The sequence below is a fragment of the Eurytemora carolleeae genome, unplaced genomic scaffold (assembly GCF_000591075.1).
Source record: "Eurytemora carolleeae unplaced genomic scaffold, Eaff_2.0 scaffold454, whole genome shotgun sequence".
In the NCBI taxonomy this organism is placed as follows: domain Eukaryota; kingdom Metazoa; phylum Arthropoda; class Copepoda; order Calanoida; family Temoridae; genus Eurytemora; species Eurytemora carolleeae.
This window is the reverse complement of record NW_019396451.1, coordinates 59094-79277: the sequence shown is the minus strand read 5'-3', so window position 1 is coordinate 79277 and position 20184 is coordinate 59094. Positions and strand designations below refer to the sequence as shown.

The 20184-nt window shown below is 30.4% G+C and overlaps 2 protein-coding genes across 6 annotated transcripts in view; both read left to right on the top strand.

The window, feature by feature from the left end:
- The window catches only part of LOC111703540 (uncharacterized), a 53685-nt gene extending 53381 nt beyond the window's left edge, over positions 1 to 304 (top strand). For all 4 annotated transcript variants that reach the window (XM_023475500.1, XM_023475501.1, XM_023475502.1 and 1 more), the window contains one exon: positions 14 to 304. The gene's annotated coding sequence lies outside the window, so the exon portion shown is untranslated. The remainder of the gene's footprint in view (positions 1 to 13) is intronic.
- Positions 305 to 3550: 3246 nt separating this feature from the next.
- Positions 3551 to 19180, top strand: LOC111703537 (uncharacterized). 2 transcript variants are annotated; one of them, XM_023475495.1, is made up of 21 exons: positions 3551 to 3683; positions 4017 to 4058; positions 5212 to 5338; positions 6191 to 6284; positions 6391 to 6442; positions 6500 to 6613; positions 7597 to 7691; positions 8780 to 8930; positions 9722 to 9782; positions 10323 to 10361; positions 10667 to 10704; positions 10770 to 10836; positions 11917 to 12004; positions 12066 to 12144; positions 13927 to 13996; positions 14372 to 14479; positions 15210 to 15266; positions 15429 to 15500; positions 18452 to 18544; positions 18788 to 18856; positions 19031 to 19180. In XM_023475495.1, exons 1-21 carry the CDS (start codon positions 3553 to 3555, stop codon positions 19172 to 19174), a joined length of 1791 nt encoding a protein of 596 aa, XP_023331263.1. In that variant the 5' UTR covers positions 3551 to 3552; the 3' UTR covers positions 19175 to 19180. The 2 variants fall into 2 exon arrangements, with proteins under 2 accessions (XP_023331263.1, XP_023331264.1); XM_023475496.1 differs by lacking the exon at positions 18788 to 18856.
- The last annotated feature ends 1004 nt before the right edge of the window (positions 19181 to 20184 follow it).

Below are 20184 nucleotides of genomic sequence, written 5' to 3'. Positions count from 1 at the left end.
GTTTTTATTTTAGAGGATTTTGAGAAAATATTTGAAAGAGATGCAGCTTAAATATCTGTGTTAAGACTGAAAACCTTTTTTTAATACAGTGATAACCAGAAAACTATAGAATGGTAACACGACATTAAAGTAAAACAGAAGTGCCTTCAAAGCACATATTTTTACTATAAAGGCTATCAAATTATTTAATAAGTGAAATGGGTCTGTTTACGCTGCACAATTGCTGTGTCTTATGTCGACTTCCTATTCCAGAGTTTGATGAATATCATTGTTTATGTATACTGTATTTTTGATAAAATTCTATTTTTAATAAAATTGTATTTTTTGATAAAAATTGTATTTTTGATAATAAATGTATTTTGATAAAAATTGTATTTTTGATAAAAATTGTATTTTAATTTGTATAATTACATAATACATATGTTATATGATATTAAATATTGTTAAATAGTAAACAAATTATTAGTTATTCATACACCATTTTAAAAAAAATATTTAAAGCAATTATTTTTCAAAACCCTGTTTTGAATCTCAAGAATTTTAAAGGGAGGGTGCAGAAAACCCTAAATTAATCAGGCAAACATTTAAAAACTGTAACTTTTTCTTGCAAATAATATAAAAAAAAACAAATAAAACCCCTTTTTAACTTTTTTCCGGTCCCAGGTAGGGATGGGCATTGCTTTTGTGAATAAACAAAATATTTTGAAACAAACAATATTTTAGGTGAACCATAGTGTTTCAGAAAAACTAAAAATTCAGATATTTAAAAATCCATCATTTTTCAAAACAAAGGAGAAATACAGAAACGGTCGTTTGCATTCTATTGATCATTCAGAACAATTTATAAATTGTTTGTTCAAACAAACTTGAAGCAAACTATCTTTTCATACTAAATAAACTATTATTTCAAGCAAACATTTAAAAAGTGATTACTAAACAAACGATTTCACCAAAAGAACCATATAATTGAACGATTGTTTAATTAGAAACAGCCAAAATTGATGGAAAATGAATAATATTCTAAAAAAAATTAATTCAAATTTACTAAACACGCCCATCTCTAGTCACAGCTAAGGTGCGCAGAAGATGTCCATAATTGTGTTTTTTTTTAGAAAATATAGATATTTTTCACCCATTGAAGCTTACACCACAGTACTAAGAGGAAGTGTCTGATGAGCCCACTTAAGAAAATTACATAAATAATTCATTAACACTTGTTATATGGAAGTGTGTATATGATCGAATAGTTTACATAGTTGAAAAAGGTATCAACATTTTTTCAAAAAATGGGTTTTTAAGGCGGGGCAAAAATGCTCTTGTACGCCCCTGTTTCGTGTATTTTAGGTCTTTCAGGACACTTAAATGATGTGATTAAATTTATCAAGACTTCAGTTAAATGTTTTTTTTAGTAATATAATAATAATAATAATAATAAATGTATTTCAATTAGATTGATTGTTAAAAAATAATTTTATGGTCTAGATTGATTGTTACATAATATTTATGGTCAATGTATAAATATAAGTTGTCAAAAAATTTAAATCTGTTACGTATTTATGTACATAAATAGTCTTTCTCTAGTTTGAGGACTAACAGAGTCTAGATACTGTTTAAGTTAGCCCATTGATAAAATATTTTTTTGGGCTGATCCTTTCGTGAAGAGATGAGAGCTAGATAGTTGTGAAGAATGGTTAGCGATTCCTTGAGTGCAGGTTAACTAAGGCAATAAGAATATTTATTAAATTACAGTATGAGTCAGGAGCAGCAGTCCAGAACAATAATTTATCCATTATGGCAATCAGGACACATAATATTGATACAAGAAATATGTTTATATGAATTCAAATATTCGACACTTAGATGATTTTTCAGGGAGTTTCTATTTTTAAAGCTTTCAGATCTTGGGTTAATTTACTAGGTAAAATAAAAGATGGAAGAACATTAAAATAAAAATATTAATTAATTTGTCTCAAATTAATTGAAATTCTTCTTTTTAAGAAATTGTGAACATTATATAAATGATATAGTGGCATGTCTGATTCACAACTGAGCTATGTGATGAAGTAAGAATTATATATTAATGTTTATGATTATAAAAAGTGATCATTTTCAATCATCGGTTCTCTTTTAAAGTCAGTTGCGCATTAAAACTGCAGGATCAGAGCTAAGCACTTTTAAACCTAAAAAAACAAACATTATGAATCAGATGACAGTTTCGAGGGTACATTGTGAATCCGGCATTGCCATCTTTGCATGGCGAGTCATGTGTAAATTATGCTTACAGTTCCTTAAACAGTACTTATCAAATCTTATTCTAATCAAAATGTTATTATAGCTAAAAGTGCTAATTAATCCAGGGTATATTTCTCAAAGAGGAAATTCTTTAATTGAGATAAAATTATTTTGATGAAGCTTAATTAATATAGATTGATTTCAATTTAACTAATAAGAAAAAGCCCAAGGAGAAACCTTTCAAATCATATAAATTAAATCATGTAACTTAAACCATTATCTGGTTTCATGCAAAGGGGTGTTTATAAGATGTATAAAGTAATATTTGGAATAACAATTTAAAACATGAAGACACAAAGAAGAGATAGAAACAAACCAACATTTTGAACAATGGTGGTACTGAAACATACTTTTGAAGTCATCCTTAACCTAGCTTATAAAAAGCCAAGAGCAGTTTCAAGTCATGCCAGTATTAGTTGTACCGAAATCTCAAGTCCTGAGAAACTTTTTTATTATAAACTATTAAGTGTTAAACCTTTTGATGTCTGCTCTGCTAATTCTTCCCTCTGAGATTTCATTGTTTGCCCAGTACAGGGTGATTTTTAAAAGTTTATTTTTAAAAAAATTTTGAACCTGATATTTGGAAAATTTGACTATTTTACATCACAGATATCTAGAGCAATTCAAATGGTCAGAAACCGTATTTAAACAGTTTCGCAACAATTATTTTAACAATTATTATTGGGAGAAAATGGAGAAAAATGTAGAAAAATGCCGGATTTTTGACACTGTTTGACCTGTTTAAGAAAGACCTGAAATCTTTTTTATGTGTGTATCGATTGCTGCATTAGAATATATCAAATGTCAGATAGTAAGCAAGAAATTGGGAGATTTTCTTATTCAATATTGTAGATCTTTAATCCAATTCAGCACAAATTAAATAAATTGATGTTTAAAAATCAACCTTTTCACTTTCACAAAAATTCCATTATTGTCCATTAGACACAGCACTGTTTACACTGTTTTTAATTAGGGCTGGGCAATAGGCAAAAAGTTTTGTTATAAATCAACATGTTTTTGAAAATTAACAGAAGGACTGGCAAAATCCTTTCTTTTTAAAATTGTTAACGAAAAGAAATATCTTAAATATGAGATTATTAATAAATGGTAACCTTACAAAGAAGGGAGAATATTATAAGATGAATGGAATGTTCAGTTCTTTTACAACAATTTAACTGAGCATTTACAATTGACTTGAGACAGTCTGAGCATGTCCAGGCCTACTTTTAATTGTTTTGAATATTCAACTGAAAGATGAGAATGCTGTATCAATGTATCATGCTCCTGGGCATAAGCTTGGGAGTTCTGATGATGAAGATACAACCTGTAATATCTGAATGTAGCAAGAAAGAGGAGCAGCACAGTTGTAATACAATGCAATGGTTTATCAGGAATACATTATATTATACACTTGGTACCCTCATTATAAAATGAACACCCTAACAGACAGTATGAGTTTCAGTTCTCAGTTAAAGTTTAAGATTTATTTTCATTATTTTGTGGCACTGATAGGTTCATACCCCTATTTTGCTTCATTAAAAAATTCAATATATTTAAAGATTCTTAGAAAAGGACTGTTAGCAATAGCATTATTTTAAGTGATTTCCCACTCAAAAATGGAAATGTCCAATTAAAAAACGGTACTCTACTATTCCAGATTTTCATACTTCTTTAAATTAAAATTATCAAAATCATCTTCCAAATTTTTATAATGTAAATTTTAGAAAAGAGCAGAGTTTTAACAAATGTTTAACCATTTATGTTGGGTATATTATATCTATTTTTATTACTTAATATATTTATAAAGGGGGTGTTTGAGTAAAACAGAAGGGGGTTATTCAATTAATTTCAAACTGATCCTTTTTGCAATAAAAACATTCTTAATCCAATTTGAGTTATTTCATTTACAGTTTTATTTTAATTTGGTGAGTTTATCTTGCAGAATAATAATGTAACCACTATACATAAGAATCTCTAGCAAATCTAAAATTCTTACTTTAAGTCTGGAATGTTTATACATTTTTCTTATTACTCAAAGATCAGATTTTAATGGGATTTTATTCATTTCTTGAAACTTTTTTTTTACCAAAACATATATTATTTTCTAATGTTATTTTGAAGCTTTCATTAGAGTAACATACAGTGATAACCAGAAAACAATTTAAGCTGATGCACGAATAACTTAATATTCTGAAAAATATTGCAATATGATTGTGCTCCATGAGAAAAGTTACAGTTGAATGCTCTGTTTTACAGTGCGTCCTTCATCATATCAGATTGTGTTTTACAGTGCGTCCTTCATCATATCTGTAACGGAGTTCAAAGTGCATATTTTTAACAAAGAATGTCAGATCATGGTTGGAATCAATTATTTCTGTATATGGGAACTCTGCTGGGTGTTTACATAAACTAAAACTCCTATTTTGTAAAATTCACAAACGAATGTAACAGATTCTTTAAGAATTGATATTTGTGCTTTTATGAATAGTTAAAATGTATTTATATGTTTGTATTTTNTGTTTTACAGTGTGTCCTTCATCATATCAGATTGTGTTTTACAGTGCGTCCTTCATCATATCAGATTGTTATTGTCTCTAAACTAGGAAAAGTTAGGGAAAATGAATCATTTAAAAAAAATTGTAGAAGTCCATTGTAAAAAATTTCTTTTCAAGTATTATGTGCGTATTTTGGGCTCTAAAATGTTGAGATATTCCGATTTGATATGTGACGCTTTGTATGTCAGAGAGAGAAAGCTCTATATCCCCTGAATTAAGGTTTGGATTCAACATCTTTGTTGCTTTTTAAAAACATAAAGAATCAAATAATTGGTCACTCTCAATTCCTTCACTATCCATATGAAGTAAAAAAGGGGCTTAGAGAAATGTTTAATATAAGACAAAACTTATAATTCTTCTTCAGAATTGAAATTGCGGAGAAATGTCATGCGTCTGATCAGGTCCTGGTTATAAAGGATGGAAATAAACTTGAATCCCTGCAGAAAACTACTTTGAACTTACCATATTGTGTGTTTTTAATTACTAACAAGGTAAAGCATGACAAAAAATGTTAATGAATGTTTTACCAAACTTATAAAAATGATACCCAGGTTCAAATCTTGAATCACCAATAAAAATTTTTAACTTTCAATCGGTGGTGATGGAGGATTTGAATAGGTGGTAGGTAGTTCATTGACCTATTTCCAATTCATTAAATTCAATCCCTGACAATGTAACAACAGCAGTAACTAAGGATAACATGGGTTTCACTATGAACTTTGAAACATCATACTGATTAAGCTGTTTTTGTGCTAGCATTCATCTTGAATCTTTCCTAGCACTGGAACGGTTAAAATTTAAGGTCTCGTTTTTTGATGTTAAGTGTTATATACCTCCCAAAATATTCTGTACCTTGCAAAACCTATTGCTGAGATTTAATTTAAGGTTAACAAAAATGATCAGTTTTAAAAACAACCTTTACACAATTATCTTTTTTACAACTTTAACTCTTTCGCACTGAGGAAGTAATGTGATGTGGTGTCGTTTAAACAGGAAACTCCATTAATGGTTTTTAACTATTAGTAAGAAACATCAATATTAGCCCATTTTGTATGGCAAAGAAATTAAAATTCTATTCCAGATTTGTTTAATTCAAATGATTTTAAGAAAAATATATTTTTTTTACTTTTCATGTCATATTTTACAAGAACACAAATATTGGACATTTATAGCACCATAATTACATATTTATTATATATTTGTGATTTGAAAATTTTTAATTAAGTCTGATTTTTGTAAGGTTTTCAGAATTTTTCTTACTTTTTATTTAAAAGTTCTCGGCTTAAGGGTAAAGCCAATAATTAATTAATTGATTTTATAGATGTGATCTGTTGGTTTTCTAGGCAGAAGTAGTAGACAATGTCCCTCAACTAGGTTTTATTCCTACACTTACAATTATTTTTCAAGACCACAATCAACCTCATAAACATAAACTAGGAAAATTAAGCATTACCATTATTTGAAAAATCTTAAGTTCACAATTATAAAGATATTTGAAGATGTTTAGTGAAAAAACTTGTTCTGTAAATGATATTTTCTAAAGGTATATCTAGCTTACTAATCCTCTCAACATATTCAAATAAATTAACTTATTGGTAAGGCTTGATTTGTAATTATATCTTTTTCATATATCAAAACTAATATTATTATAGGGATATGCACAAGCAGTGTTTTGAAGGGGTTTGGTCAACCTACTATTCTACTGTTTGGTTTAATAGTACAAAAAAAAATACTGAAATAAACTCATTTCAAAAGCAAAAAATAAGGTCAGTGATTTGTCATCATTCATCCGCAGTACAATGTAATCTATTTATATTAAATAGTAACCTCTGTTTGTTTCTTTGTCTAATCATACCTCAGTAAACCCTTAACTGATGTGAGTAATATTTTGATTTTGGAACTAGGGAGATTCACCAAAATAGTATTAGCTCTACGTTGAGTGGGCCGACTTTTATAGGAAAAATAGCTAAAATCGTAACTTAAGACCAAGCGTGTGTAAAAAGCAGGAGTAACTGTAAGAAATCTGGGCAACGCTGGGCACTTTCGCTAGTTTTCAATAATTTTCCAACCTCCATTTGAAATGTTACTTTTTTCTAAGATTAATTTTACTTATAGGTAAGCCCAAAGAGCTTTGTAATATAAAGAGTAGGCATTGGGATTTATACGCAAAACCAGACGCCTCAATTGGATTCAATAAGAAGCCATGGAATGTCGTCTTTTCTATAATTTAAGATTTTTTTGGGGGACTTTAAAAGCATTTTCATCACCAAAAACTTACGTTTTTATGTAATTTGCCTTTAGAAGTTTTTAGACAAAACAGATTGCAATGTTATTGGTTAACAAATTTGGCTACTTAATACCCAGGTTTTTTCAGACCTTGCTTACTGGCCTAAAATTCTGCTTTAGACTATTACAAAACACTTCTTAATGACTTCTAACAAATTTTGTTTAAAAATATGTAAGATTTTTCATACAAATGAGATGTGTAACAAAATCACATTTTTAGCTTTATTTCAGCAGGAGAGCATCCTATCCTATAACTGATAAAAAAACTTAAACTAATTTAATTGACAACTAGAGTTTTAATGTTGATTGTTTGAATTTAAAACCAATTCTGCAGCCAATGACGTCATAGAAAAGTGTGCAGAGAGTAATGCCCTATCTTCTACTATTCTAAAGTCTTTGGGCAACACCTTTTAAAGGCTCAATCAGTCTTTTAATGCTAAACTCAAGTAATCAACCATTTCAGAGTTGGTTACAACAATTTCTACCCTAAGTTTGAATATAAGCATAATAGAATCAACGTGACTACCTATGAGGGATATTATCTTCAAACTTACTTAGGTAAAGAACTTTTCCCATTTCCCATGGCCATGAGATAGATTTAAAGCTTTTCGCATAATTCTCTCATTTGAACACAATGGACCAACGTGCAGAAAAATTGAAATGGCTGTTGTGTGTGTATCTTAGAGTTGTTAATTGTTTTTAAAAGGACTGAAATAACAATCATATTTAGTGTTTCTTAAAATGATTGTTTCCTTAATAGAAAAAACAACGGCATTAACAAATGAACCATTCGATTTAAACTTTTGAAAGATGAAAAATGAAATACAAAAGGACAATACATACATTTTCTTCAAAAATCTATTGTTTTGAAAAAGTTTTGCTAAATAATATGAGTTTTTTAACATTTATTTAAAAAATTTTTTAGCAAGAAAAATTTACCGAATATTTTCTCACCAAGGTTTTTTGATTTATGGGTTTTCTGACCAAAAAAAGAAAAAAAATGTCGACAGCGAATGTACAGCTATCATCATGGAGTGTGGTTGTTGATGAAAGTTAACATTAACAATCATGAAAACAACTGTTTCCTTTTTTTGAATTACCTATGTTATTTGTAAAATTGTTTTTCAAAAAAGCGAAAAAGATCCATCCCTAACTAGTACATGTTTACATATTTAACATGTTCACTTATATATAGAGTGATTGTATTTCTATGGGGATTTAGTAGAATTGGCAAAGGAATTGAGTCTTTGCAACAAATCCCAATTTTCTAATACCTATACATCTACAACCAAATTATGTAAACTTTTGATATCTTAAACTTTGATTGTTTGATATAACAAAAGTCATAGTTTGAAATATCTGAAGTCTACAACATTGAAGTCAACTAGAGGCATAAGGAATGCAGTCTAGCGGACAAAGAATCTGAAATAAGGGGGCATTGGCAACTATAGCAATCCAAACCACTGTAGGTGTACAACAATGTACAGAATGGACCAGTCTATTAATTTTACTTAAGGGTGGTCTGTTGTGTATTATAAATTATAATTCTCTAACATTTTTAACTAGCTATCTTCATGAATTTAATGAGGGAGGAACACCTATTTAGGTAATTTTACTTTTTAATTTATTTTTGCAACTTTATACAGAAAAATATCAACTCCATCCTGTGTTTGATTATGCTAATTTTTCCTGGGGAAATCTGAATACCACGACCGGAAAATGGAACGGTGTTGTGGGAATGGTTGGTTATGACAAAGCTGATTTGGGAGTATGTTATATATCTTATACAAGAGACAGGTAAGATTTGGATAATTAAAGGAAACAGGAATTCAATGGAGGAGGGTTCGACCCGTTTCCACTCACCAAAAAACCCTCTTTGTTAAGATGCAGCATCTGAAAATCTACCCAAATTCTATGAAAGATTGTGTACAAATGTTGTATTCTCTTTAAAAAAAAAGCATTTTTTATTAGAGAATACAATATTATTGCTTAGAAATTTCATGCCATTTAATGATCCAAACAAATCAATTGATGAGTTAATGGGTGAGATATGCATACATTTATTCAAAATTACTCCTATTTATGATGAAACAAAAGACGACATTAGCTCACAACGTCTCTGAAAATATTTACCTTGGATGAAAGTGGAACGTTCGAAAATTGTGTTTATGTTACTAAAGCTTTAACGGAAGGTTGGGAAAGTTTTTTAAAACAGGGAATGCAAAAGTGTAACGGAGCTTACTTTTTTTTCAATAACATTTAGAAAAATAAAATTCTCTGGCCACAGTTGTCTTTGAAAAGTAAGACTAATACCCATTAACAGCTAATAGTCTGTTTAGTTTACCATGAAATTACCCAAATAAGTTAACAATCAATTAAAATCAAGAAATAGAAGTCAAAACAGGAAAAGTTATAAATCCCTGCCACTAAAACGGTGTTTTTATCTTAAGACTTGCACACACAAAAAAAGGTTTGAATACTTTCCAGAAATCTTTGAATTAAAAATCTTTTCAATTTCATAAGGGAAGTTGGGAACACCTTCTGAACTGCATAAATGTTTATGAGCACAAAAAAAATCTTAAATTCAGAGCTGCTTTTGTCACATATACTTCTCAAATAGAGGTTGAGGCTACACACTTTGTGTCAAAGGTAGGCAAATTCATAGATTAATATAATATGATTCATACTTGTTTGGAATTTAATAACTCAAAGGTTCTAGCCCATATTTCAAGTTTAAAACCCCTTTCACTTGATTAAAACTTTCTTAGAGCAATGAACTCTGAGCCCGCGATTTAAAACTTCAGCTCGAGCCGTAATTCCTTAAACCCAGCTTTAAACCCCAATCTAAAACCCAACTCTGACGACAGTTTGCGTCACATGATTGACAGCTGCAAGATCTTCTGCTCGACTTAAGGAGTAAGGCCTAATAAAAATAAAACCAACCTTGGTTGGTTTTAGTGGAGAATAAGGCTTAAAGTTGTGTCTTATAAGACGCAGCTTGAATTCGAAAGCTCAGCTCAAGCCATAAATAAGGCCCAACGACAGCTTAGACTTGAGCCGAATTTTCCCGATTTTTTTTATATAACGGGCTCTGAATGATGAACAATTGTACTTTTTTTGAGATCTTAAATTACAAAGCTGCATTTTTCTCTCTCTAATCCTTTCAAAACTTAATATTTACTGCTTTAGTTTCCAGGAATTAAGTCATATATGGATAATATAGTAAAGGTGAAACTGTTATTCTTTTTTATTTTTTTATTTTTTTTTTTAACTCGTACTAATCAATCATTTAAGTTTATATTATTTGATAAATAAGTAATTCTATCTAATTCATCAATGTGGATATTGCGTGTGTATGTAAATGTGAAATTTTAAATAAGTGTTAGATGTAAAATTTATAATACTCTCCTTGTCCATCTTTGTGTTTAATTTTTAATTGTTTCTCTTTATATCTGCAGCATTTTCTGAAATTATCAAACAATAATAAAAATGTTGGTGGATTTACTGATGTATGATGTCATATTTACCCCTAGGTTTTTGATGTATACACTTGGCTTGCAATTCTGGGAAGGTATTTCTACTTAGAAATGTTTTTCAAAATAATCATAAAAGTTATAATCTTAAATGATAATTTAGTTTGATTTTGGCAACCATTGTTCTTCTAGCGATCACCAAAGTATTAAAGGAACTAGGATTTAAACAGGTTGGACTTTAAAGGAACGCCTTCCAGTTAGAGAGGGGTATATCTTTTTTTAAATGGTACCCTTGACACTAGGGCTGGGCTCGTTCCTGGTGGAACGATCGTTCTTTCCCGAGAACGAATGGAACAATCAAGAACGATCCCTTCGTTCCGAAAAAAAACGAACGCTCAGAACGCGTTCTTAAAAATTTTGGAACTATTAGTAAAAAACGGAACGGAACAGAACAGGAATTGCTTGAAAAGAACGGTTAAAATTGTTAATGCGTTCTTATTTTCAAGAATGCGTTCTAGGTTGGGAACGCATTTTAAATCAGGAATGTGTTTCAAGTTTAGATTTTCTCTGTATGTATTGAATAAAATTAAATATTTTTTAAAAATCTACAAATTGTACACCCCTTTTTTAAGGTAACCCGGTTTTAGTAATCGTTCTATACTAAGAACGGAACAGGGGGATGGAAACGTTCTTTGACTAAGAACGGAACAAGAGGGATGGAACCGTTCTTTAAATAAGAACGCCAAGAACAAAACGGAACGGGAAGACCGTTCTTCTACTCAGAACGGAACGGAACGCAACGGAACGATACAACAAAAAAAGGAACGAGAACGGAACGATTTATCTGAAGGCCCTCGTTCTAGAACGGAACGGAACGATTTCAAAAAAGTCGGAACGTGCCCAGCTCTACTTGACACCTTCATCTAATCAATATATTGTGAAAGATACCAACAGTGATGTCAATTCTTATCATTTTTCCATTTATTTCTAAAGCAAGAATTGAGTTAATCAATTTTGTAAAGGGGCGTACCACAAATAAGAAAATAAACAATTTTCCAAAACAAAATACTTAATTAGACGAAAGAATATTGCTGTGAATCAGTGGAGGGTAATAAGAATTTACATCTGCAGTCCGTTTAAATGTTATAATTTACATCTTAGTTTGCATCACTTTTTCTTAAAATTATAATCCTATAAAGATTTTTTTCATTAATGGTTTATTCCACTTGTTTGCTAAATGGCCAAACTTGAGGCATTATTGATTGAAAACTATTTTACTGTCTATCAACGTTCATATTTGTTTTAATTAGCCAGATTGTGTGTTAACTCTATTGATGCCATTATCCTTGTTGAATGCTGAGGGTATGCCAGATTGTTTCCTATTTCGTAGGAAAAGAGGTAGAAATTTCTGTTAAGATGGTGATCTGAACATAATATATTTTTACAAAACTTTTTCCAGTATTCTCCGGAAGTTTTTTGCTGATGACATGGGCTTTAGCATGTACGTTATTAACATTTGCCTTTTCAAGTAATCTCAGGTAAATCTGACAATAAAAATCTGATGATGTTAAAAAGTTTATACAAAGGCATTGAGTCTTTTCAACAAACTTTGTTAGATCAAATAATCTAATTTTAAAATATAAAAGGTTAGCACCACCAAGTTGCAAAGAGATATGGATTAGAAAATATAAGTTTGTGGCAAAGACTAAGTTCTTTAATAACAAGATTCAAGCTAGAAGTGTTCACACTTTAATCCAATAAAAAAGTACAAAAAAAGGAAATTGTAATTTGTTTGTTCACATTAAAAAATACTGTTATATTTGTGCTCAGAAAGGGCAACATTTAAAGGTTATTAGAGTAAATGGCCCTCTGTTAACCTAAACTAATCATTAACATTCTGAAATTAACCTGAAGATGCACAGCACGTTGTATTTACTGTATTAAAAGAATGAGAGTATTAGTATATATTTTAGAATTAGGTAAGGTTACGACACTTTCTGGTCAGAGCGCTGCAGCTAGGGGGCCAAGGCCTTGGCTAAAACTAGGGGGCTAAGTTCTGCGACTATAACAAGCACTTTCTCTGTCTCATAAATTTTGAAGGGCAATGGGCACATTTTCCCTCAAATGACACAAATTTTGAAGAAGGATTCACGCCTTCATTTTTGGTGCTATTTTCTTGAGATTTTGCATGGTCAGAGAAGTGATTAACTCTAGTCAGGGATGTATTTTCAAAATGTAAAAATTAAATATGCAACATTATTTTCCCGCATTTTCCTATTTTTTTTTTTAAAAATATAGGTTTTCCTGATTTTAAGTACAAATTAGGCCTGTTTCGTGGTGGGTATTATTCTGCCTTGTATTTATGATGAATTAATTTTTTGTTTATTTTTCCTTCTTTTGTTTTTTCGCATTTTTTTCCTTGGAAATTTGATTTAATTTGGTTCCAGATTATAATTGTGATTAACTTTCTAACATATATATTTGTTCAGCAAGAGCACAAATTCAATCTTTAAAATCCTCATAGATTGTACATTTTTGAGGGATGATTATAAGAATCGGTTTTTAAAAATTCTACAGTAAACTAATCAGTTGTTTAATCCAAAACAAGTAATCAAATTCAGTTATTTGTTTGTCTCATTGTTCACAAACATTTTCTGTAGATTTCATGGAATTTTTATTGAAAAGGAGATATTTGAAGAATTTAAATAAGTCTGGAAACAAATTCATTAAGAATAAGAAATTCAATATAATGATATTAAAGAAATAATTGATTCTAACATTGATTTATCTAGAAAACTTTCATTGAAAAATATGTTCCTAAATATCCAATTATTTTACTTTAAAATTTTTGTTACATTTTTCGTCGTCGCTATTTAATAATTTTAATTAAATCAATTCTCAAAAAGTAACTACCCAAATGGATGATTTTGAACGTCGATTTTGTGCTAAAAATAGAGTAAATACACATCATTAAATCGTTTTATATGTTTCAAATAAACCCTAAATTTGTTTTCCACAAAACTACCATTCATTGTTGGTCACTCCCTTCAAAGAAATTATTATATCTGTCATCAAAAATAATGATTTTAGTTCAAAGATATTTTTACAAACATCAAACATTTGCAGACAATTATTTTCGTAAAACACTCTTTGCAATTTTGTATCTTGTGTCACTAATTATTTGAGATTTTGAATATAAACTTAAGGATTGCTTGGTATAATAATTGATGAATGAATATGACTTTTTTTTGAGATAATTGAATATATATTTTATTTTATTTAGTTATTAAAGATGAAAGTTGAACACACTAATATTTCAGATCAATTCTACTTGCTCCATCATATGATATCCCTGTTGATACCTCTGCTCAAATAGTTGAAAGAAGAATGGTCTGTGGTTTCAATTAAATAAATTAATAATTAATTGGACTGTAATATACCTTCAAGTAACCCTTTATGCACAAATGACAATACCTGATTGTTGGATATTGTTGTTTTTAATTAAAGTGTTAAATCTGATAATTCCTTGACGTTATATATAGCAATGAGCAATTGAGAACCCAAGTTTTAATATTTATAAAAGTTAATATACTTGATGAATTGAGTGTTGATATCTTGACATATCAAGAGTCCCTTTAAATTACGCTTTCAGTCCCTTCAATCTTTAATCTTTTCATTTTTGTTTAAACTTCATAAATTGCGTTATCAAATAATGATTGTTCTTTTGGTTTGGTTAGGTATGGTTTTTTTTATTCTTAATTCTAGTCATTAATTTTGGCTCCTGGAGAAAATTGGAACTATGAATACTTCAGCACGTCTTCTAATCTGGCACAAGTTAAAATGTTGGAAAATATTGTCTTTATCAAAGATGTGGTAAATTCATAAAGTTAAATATAAAACAATTCTAATTTGATAAGAAGGTATGCAGTAGAGGGTTTCTGTGTGCAAATAACTATTTATAGCACTGTTATTTTGGTTTGAAGTGTTAAAAAGTGTTTGGACAGAAATTTTCTCTTTATCAAGAAGATTCAAGCCTTTAAAGTTTGAAGTGTTAAAAAGTGTTTGGACAGAAATTTTCTCTTTATCAAGAAGATTCAAGCCTTCAAAAAGGCAAGAACCTTCGAAAGATAGAGAAAATTTAAGTACAAAAACTATATAGCAGGTCGTGCCAAAATAATAGTGTTATAGGTAGGTAATTTTATGAAACATTTGCGCACTTGTCTTATTTCAATGGCTATTTCTAGATCAAATAGGCTTTGAAAGCAGAAGTCAAAATATAAAGTTGATTTCAATTTTATTATCATTTCAATTGAAAAAAAAATATTTTGGAAATATCCTAAATTTTTGGGAGAAAAGCCTGGAATCAATTAAAACATTACAGCATGATGATTACATTATTTAATTTAACATAATGTATAGTTTGTAATATCTAAGGTCGACAACATTGGGTTGCAAAAATATATGGATTATAAAATCAGAGCAACGACTATATTTTGACCATATTTTGTTTAACATTTCTGAATCTACATCATAGATAAGTCGATTTTCAAAAATTTTGCATTAGTGAAAATCTTCAGTAACATTAACAACAATATATTGGTAGGAAGATTCAATGAGAGCTTCTTACCAGCAGAAAAGTCTAATTTTTCTTGGTCATGAGGTAAACAAATTCATTTCTGTTAAAAAAGGACATTAAAGTGAAAAAAATGGGTTATGATGTTTCCACACTTATTTGTTACAAACAAAATAACAACCAACCAAACAACCAAAAAGACAAGCAAAGTATATTTATATATATATTCTATAGATCAATATAATTTAGGAAGTTATCCTTGGTCTTACCAAAAATAATCCAGAATATCCTGAAAACAAGCCTTCCTTCTATTTTAGCAAGGTGATCACAGTTTTAATTTGAGATTTCTCTGACTATCTACCAATTTTCAAATCTTAAATCACTCATTAAAGTCTTCATGATCAAATTACTTTTAATCAGTGATTCAAGATTTGAGTCGGCGGCAGAGAGCTCAGGGACTTCTTAGATTCACTAGATATTGGTCCTGTGATCCAATGTAAAGATTTTAAACCGCATCTATAGTTATAACAAGGGGTTCAAATATTAATGGTTCACAGTGGCGCAACTAGGCCTTNCTAGTTGCGCCACTGATGGTTCAACTTGAAATTTTAATCAGTTTTTCGAGTTTTGAGCCAGAAATAGAGGTATATAGATTTTATATCCCCCCACCACCACCACCCCACTCATTCCCACATTTGCTGGAACCCTGTCAACTTTGAGTATGATTATACTGATACATGTGCATTTTGATTAATAATCCGCCATAGAGGTCACTGAGTTTGTAGAAAGCTGAGTAAAAACATGATTTTGTTAGCTTTCTCTTACAGGGTTCCTACTGATACTGAACACATGTATGGTAGAAACAGCAGGGTGGTATTGTGCAAAATGATTTTTTCTGAAAAAATTGCATTTTCTTAAAAATAAAGACTGTGCTTAAGAAAAGGGTACTTTGAGAAAATGCCCCATAATGTTCGTATTTTCTTTTCAGTTCGATTTGAGTCCTCTTTTTACTTTCAAACCGCATTTTCAAAATATTTCATGTTTTTTGAGGAATAAGCATTAAAAATATTAGATTGAAGAATGCAATTTTCATACAACAGTTGTGCTTATCCCTGAACACATTTCTCAGGCTGCAGAATAATGATCAACTGTTTTCTAAAGGCTAGCTAGGCCCAGGCACTACAACTGTGCACAAACCTTATGTATACAAGGAGATTCTATTGCTTTATCCATGGATGTTGTAGCTTTATATCCTAATGTTCCCTGGGAAGAAGGACTGGTTGCTCTTCAAGCTGCAGGAGAAAGGAGATCAGATAAATCAGTATGGACAGACTTCCTCATCAGATTAATGACAGTTGTCCTGGGTTCTAATATTTTTGAATTTAGAGACAAGCTGTATTTACAGAGGGAGGGAACAGCTATTGGGACCAGGGCAGCTCCCACATTTGCAAACCTATTTATGGGGTGGTGGGAGAAAAAGATGTAGCAAGAATGGACTTGCACTCCATTAGAGTTTTATAGAAGATTTATTGATGACTTGTTTTTTCTCTGGCTTGGATCTAGAGAGGAGTTGGAAAAGTTCATCATCTATGTAAACTCTATTTTTCCAAACCTCAAGTTGACAGCTGAATATAGTTATGAAACCAGGTCTGTGAATTATTTAGACATGAAGATATTTATTGATGACCAAGGTTATATAAATGTTCAGATCTGTACAAGAAGGAAAACAAGAAGAATAACTATCTTCTTCCTTCCAGCTGTCATCCTAACCATATAACTAAGAATATACCGTTCTCACTGGGGTACAGAGCACTCAGAATCTGCTGGAATGAAGAGTTATTAGAGAAAAGACTAAAAAAACCGGAAGAAGATCTGGTTGAGAGAGGATACAGGAGAAGATCCATTAAATCTTCCTTCATGGATGTGAGGAAGATAAAAAGAGAGCAGGCACTGAAGAAGGATGTGAGTAGCAGGGTAGAGAATGATAGAACCAGGTGTATTGTCAATTATGACCCTAGACTGCCTAGGTTCTCTGAAACCCTAAGATCATCCTGGAAGATTCTAATAGAAGATCCAGTAATGAAGAAAATCTACCCCTCTCCTCCTATGGCATGCTTTACCAGAGAGTGGAGAATTTGAAGGATCTCTTGGTTAAGTCTAAACTTCCAAGTAGACAGAGATTCACAAGGGAAAAAAGAGATAAGGTTGGGGTTAAACCCTGTAATAAATCTCGATGCCCTGTATGTGAACAGATGGGAAAGAATATTGTTGAAGAGATGATAATCTCTGCTACTGGAGAAAAGATCAGGATTAAGGATAAGGTGACCTGCTCCTCCTTAAATATTATATACATGATTACATGTAGGAGAGGAGGCCGAGTTTGTCCTCCCCATCCTCAATATATAGGAGAGACAGGGATGGAGGCTGAAGAAAGGCTGAGGGGTGACAGAGGCACCATTACACAGCTAGGTGTTCACTTTCGTGCCCCTGGGCACTCCTATGCAGATTTATTCTTCATTCCCATAGAGAAGATCAGGTCAAGTGATAGCATTGTCAGGAAGGTCAGGGAGACATACTACATCTAGAAATTCAACTCAGTGAGGTCAGGACTGAACAAGAAAACATAATGCTAATTGCAAACTTTAAAAAAAAAATAATTTGTTTATTTTAAATTCTATGTATATGTATCACCAACAGTACCTTGTAGTGTTTATCGAATTCATGTATTTGACTGTTATGCCGATGAATTCTACCCCTTCAGTTTCTAATTTTTCTTTTAAGTTTTATGTGTTTTGACAATATTAATTTTGAAGAATTCCTTATTGTAAAGGTTACATAAAAAGATTTTTTTATTTTTGTTCTCTCCTTTGTTTATTTCAGTTGCTTTGTTTGTATAATTTATTTTTTTATTTTTTTTTGCTTATATCTGTTATATTATAGGACGAACTCCTGATGATGCCAAAGTTTTTTGCAAAATATATTGAGAAGTAAATGATATAATTCTAGTGCTAGAGAGTAGGGTTGGGAGTTGTTTAAAAATGATCTAAAGGAGATTCTAGTGCCTCAAATGTTATCAAATTCTACATCTAACTGATTTTCGCTTGTACTCAAGTATACACCTATACTCAATCTACTTTACCTCTATTAATATCGAGCTCACAATTGATCAGACAATGCTTTGTGAATTGATCTGGAATTTGCCATCTTTGAATGAAGGGTTTCGTGAAACTACACTTAATTTGTTCATTTGATTTGTTATATACTTTCTTAAGGAACTAATACGCCCATATTACTATGGTTGGATTGTTGAAAAAAATTCAAAATGGATGGCTCATATTAATCGTCATATCTTGCTAGGTCAACAGGTATAGGAGTAATTTGTAAATGTATTATTTTAACCATTTTTAAGCCGCCTTATAAAAAATGTAATGTTAAACCATTTTAAAGATCTTTAAATGTAAAAAGGTTACTTGATATACAGCTGAAGTTACAAAGTTACGCAATGAACAATTTATATTTATGCTTACACATTTTGAATTACTGATAATGATTATTAGTAAACTGAAATATTTCACTTCTGTATTTAAATATAACCTAATACATCTTAGGCTGGCTTTAATATAAAAATATCCAGAAAACAAAAAAGAAGTACTTTTGAAGAAATTAGAACAGATACGGTAAACAATAATTTCCTTTTTAAATGTTTAAAACAACATAAAAGATCCTACTCTTTCCTGGCAATCAACATGCTGACATTCTCTTTCTAAATCCATAGAACTCTTCATACATATAATATTTACATGTCTAGAATATAATTTAACAGGACTAAATAAATTTTTAAGGATTTTTAGGTCCGGCTGAATTTCGAACATATGGCAGCCGCATATATTCTACTGGGGGTTGGACTTGGAATTTCTTCAATAGGAAAAATGGATTCTTTAAAATTTTCTGCAATTTTTTATCTTTTTGAAACTTTTTCTTATTCAGTTTTTTAATCTTAATTTTCCCCATTTATCCATTTTTACGTTACAGCTTTTGGACTAGAAATATTTAAACAAAAGAAGAAAAATAAATTGTAATTAAAATTAGAAATAAAATGACAAATTTGAATTGCTTTTTTGGGTAAAATAAGATTCTAAACGACAATTTGTTGCCCATTAAATCTTTTTAATTTGTGTTAGAAAGCAAAAATAATCTTTTAGTTTTTGAGCAAAAAATAGAAGTTCTGATTTTAATATGGTTCTGACTAGTTCTAAAATGATTTATATTTATGCCCTAAAATACCCATCATTAACAGTGATGCAAAATATATTGAACTTTAGAAAAATCTTAAAGGGACTGAAAGTCTAATTTCAAGAAATTCTTCATTTAAAGATGGCAATGCCCGATTTATGACGTAACCAGGTCCAAACATTGCATGAAAGTTCCTTTGAGCAGGTCCTTTCAAGAATTAGGGTTTTGTACAAAACTGCATATCAATTCGAAATAAATAAATTTGTTTGTACAAAATTATGCATGAATACGAAATCTAAGTCAGAATTTTTTCATGATATTGTGCATGTTCATTTTAGCATGGAATTTTGCAATGCCCATGAATTCAAAAATGGAAATTTTTGTACATGAAAACGAAATTAAGTAATATTTTTTGCATGCCATATAGCCTTTCCGGCAATTTGGAAACACATATTTTTCTAAGGAAACCTTGTAACGTGGTCTGATTTGTTTACTGGTCAAAAATGCTACAATTTGAAATCTCCAATTTCAAATCATCTTATTCAATTTTCGATGCTTCTCATGCAGCAACCCCCCCCCCCCCCCCTAACCTGATAAAAATCTTACTCCTTATCTCATGTAGAAATAGTAGTTCAGGTTCTATAAGCTGAGGGTCAAATTGGCTTATCTTCAAAATTCTTCAAGCATTCATATTTTTGCATTAGTATAAAAATTATTTTAGTAAACAATAGTAAAAATATGGTATTAAAAGTTCAAGTTATCAATATTTGAA

What these genes read in the sequence shown, in the direction of transcription:
- LOC111703537 (XM_023475495.1), top strand. Translation starts at nt 3,553, where the DNA reads ATGCTGTATCAATGTATCATGCTCCTGGGCATAAGCTTGGGAGTTCTG. An exon ending in TGGCTTGCAATTCTGGGAAG is followed by an intron (nt 10,705 to 10,769) that starts GTATTTCTACTT and finishes ATGATAATTTAG; the next exon opens with TTTGATTTTGGCAACCATTG. An exon ending in AGGAACTAGGATTTAAACAG is followed by an intron (nt 10,837 to 11,916) that starts GTTGGACTTTAA and finishes TGTTTTAATTAG; the next exon opens with CCAGATTGTGTGTTAACTCT.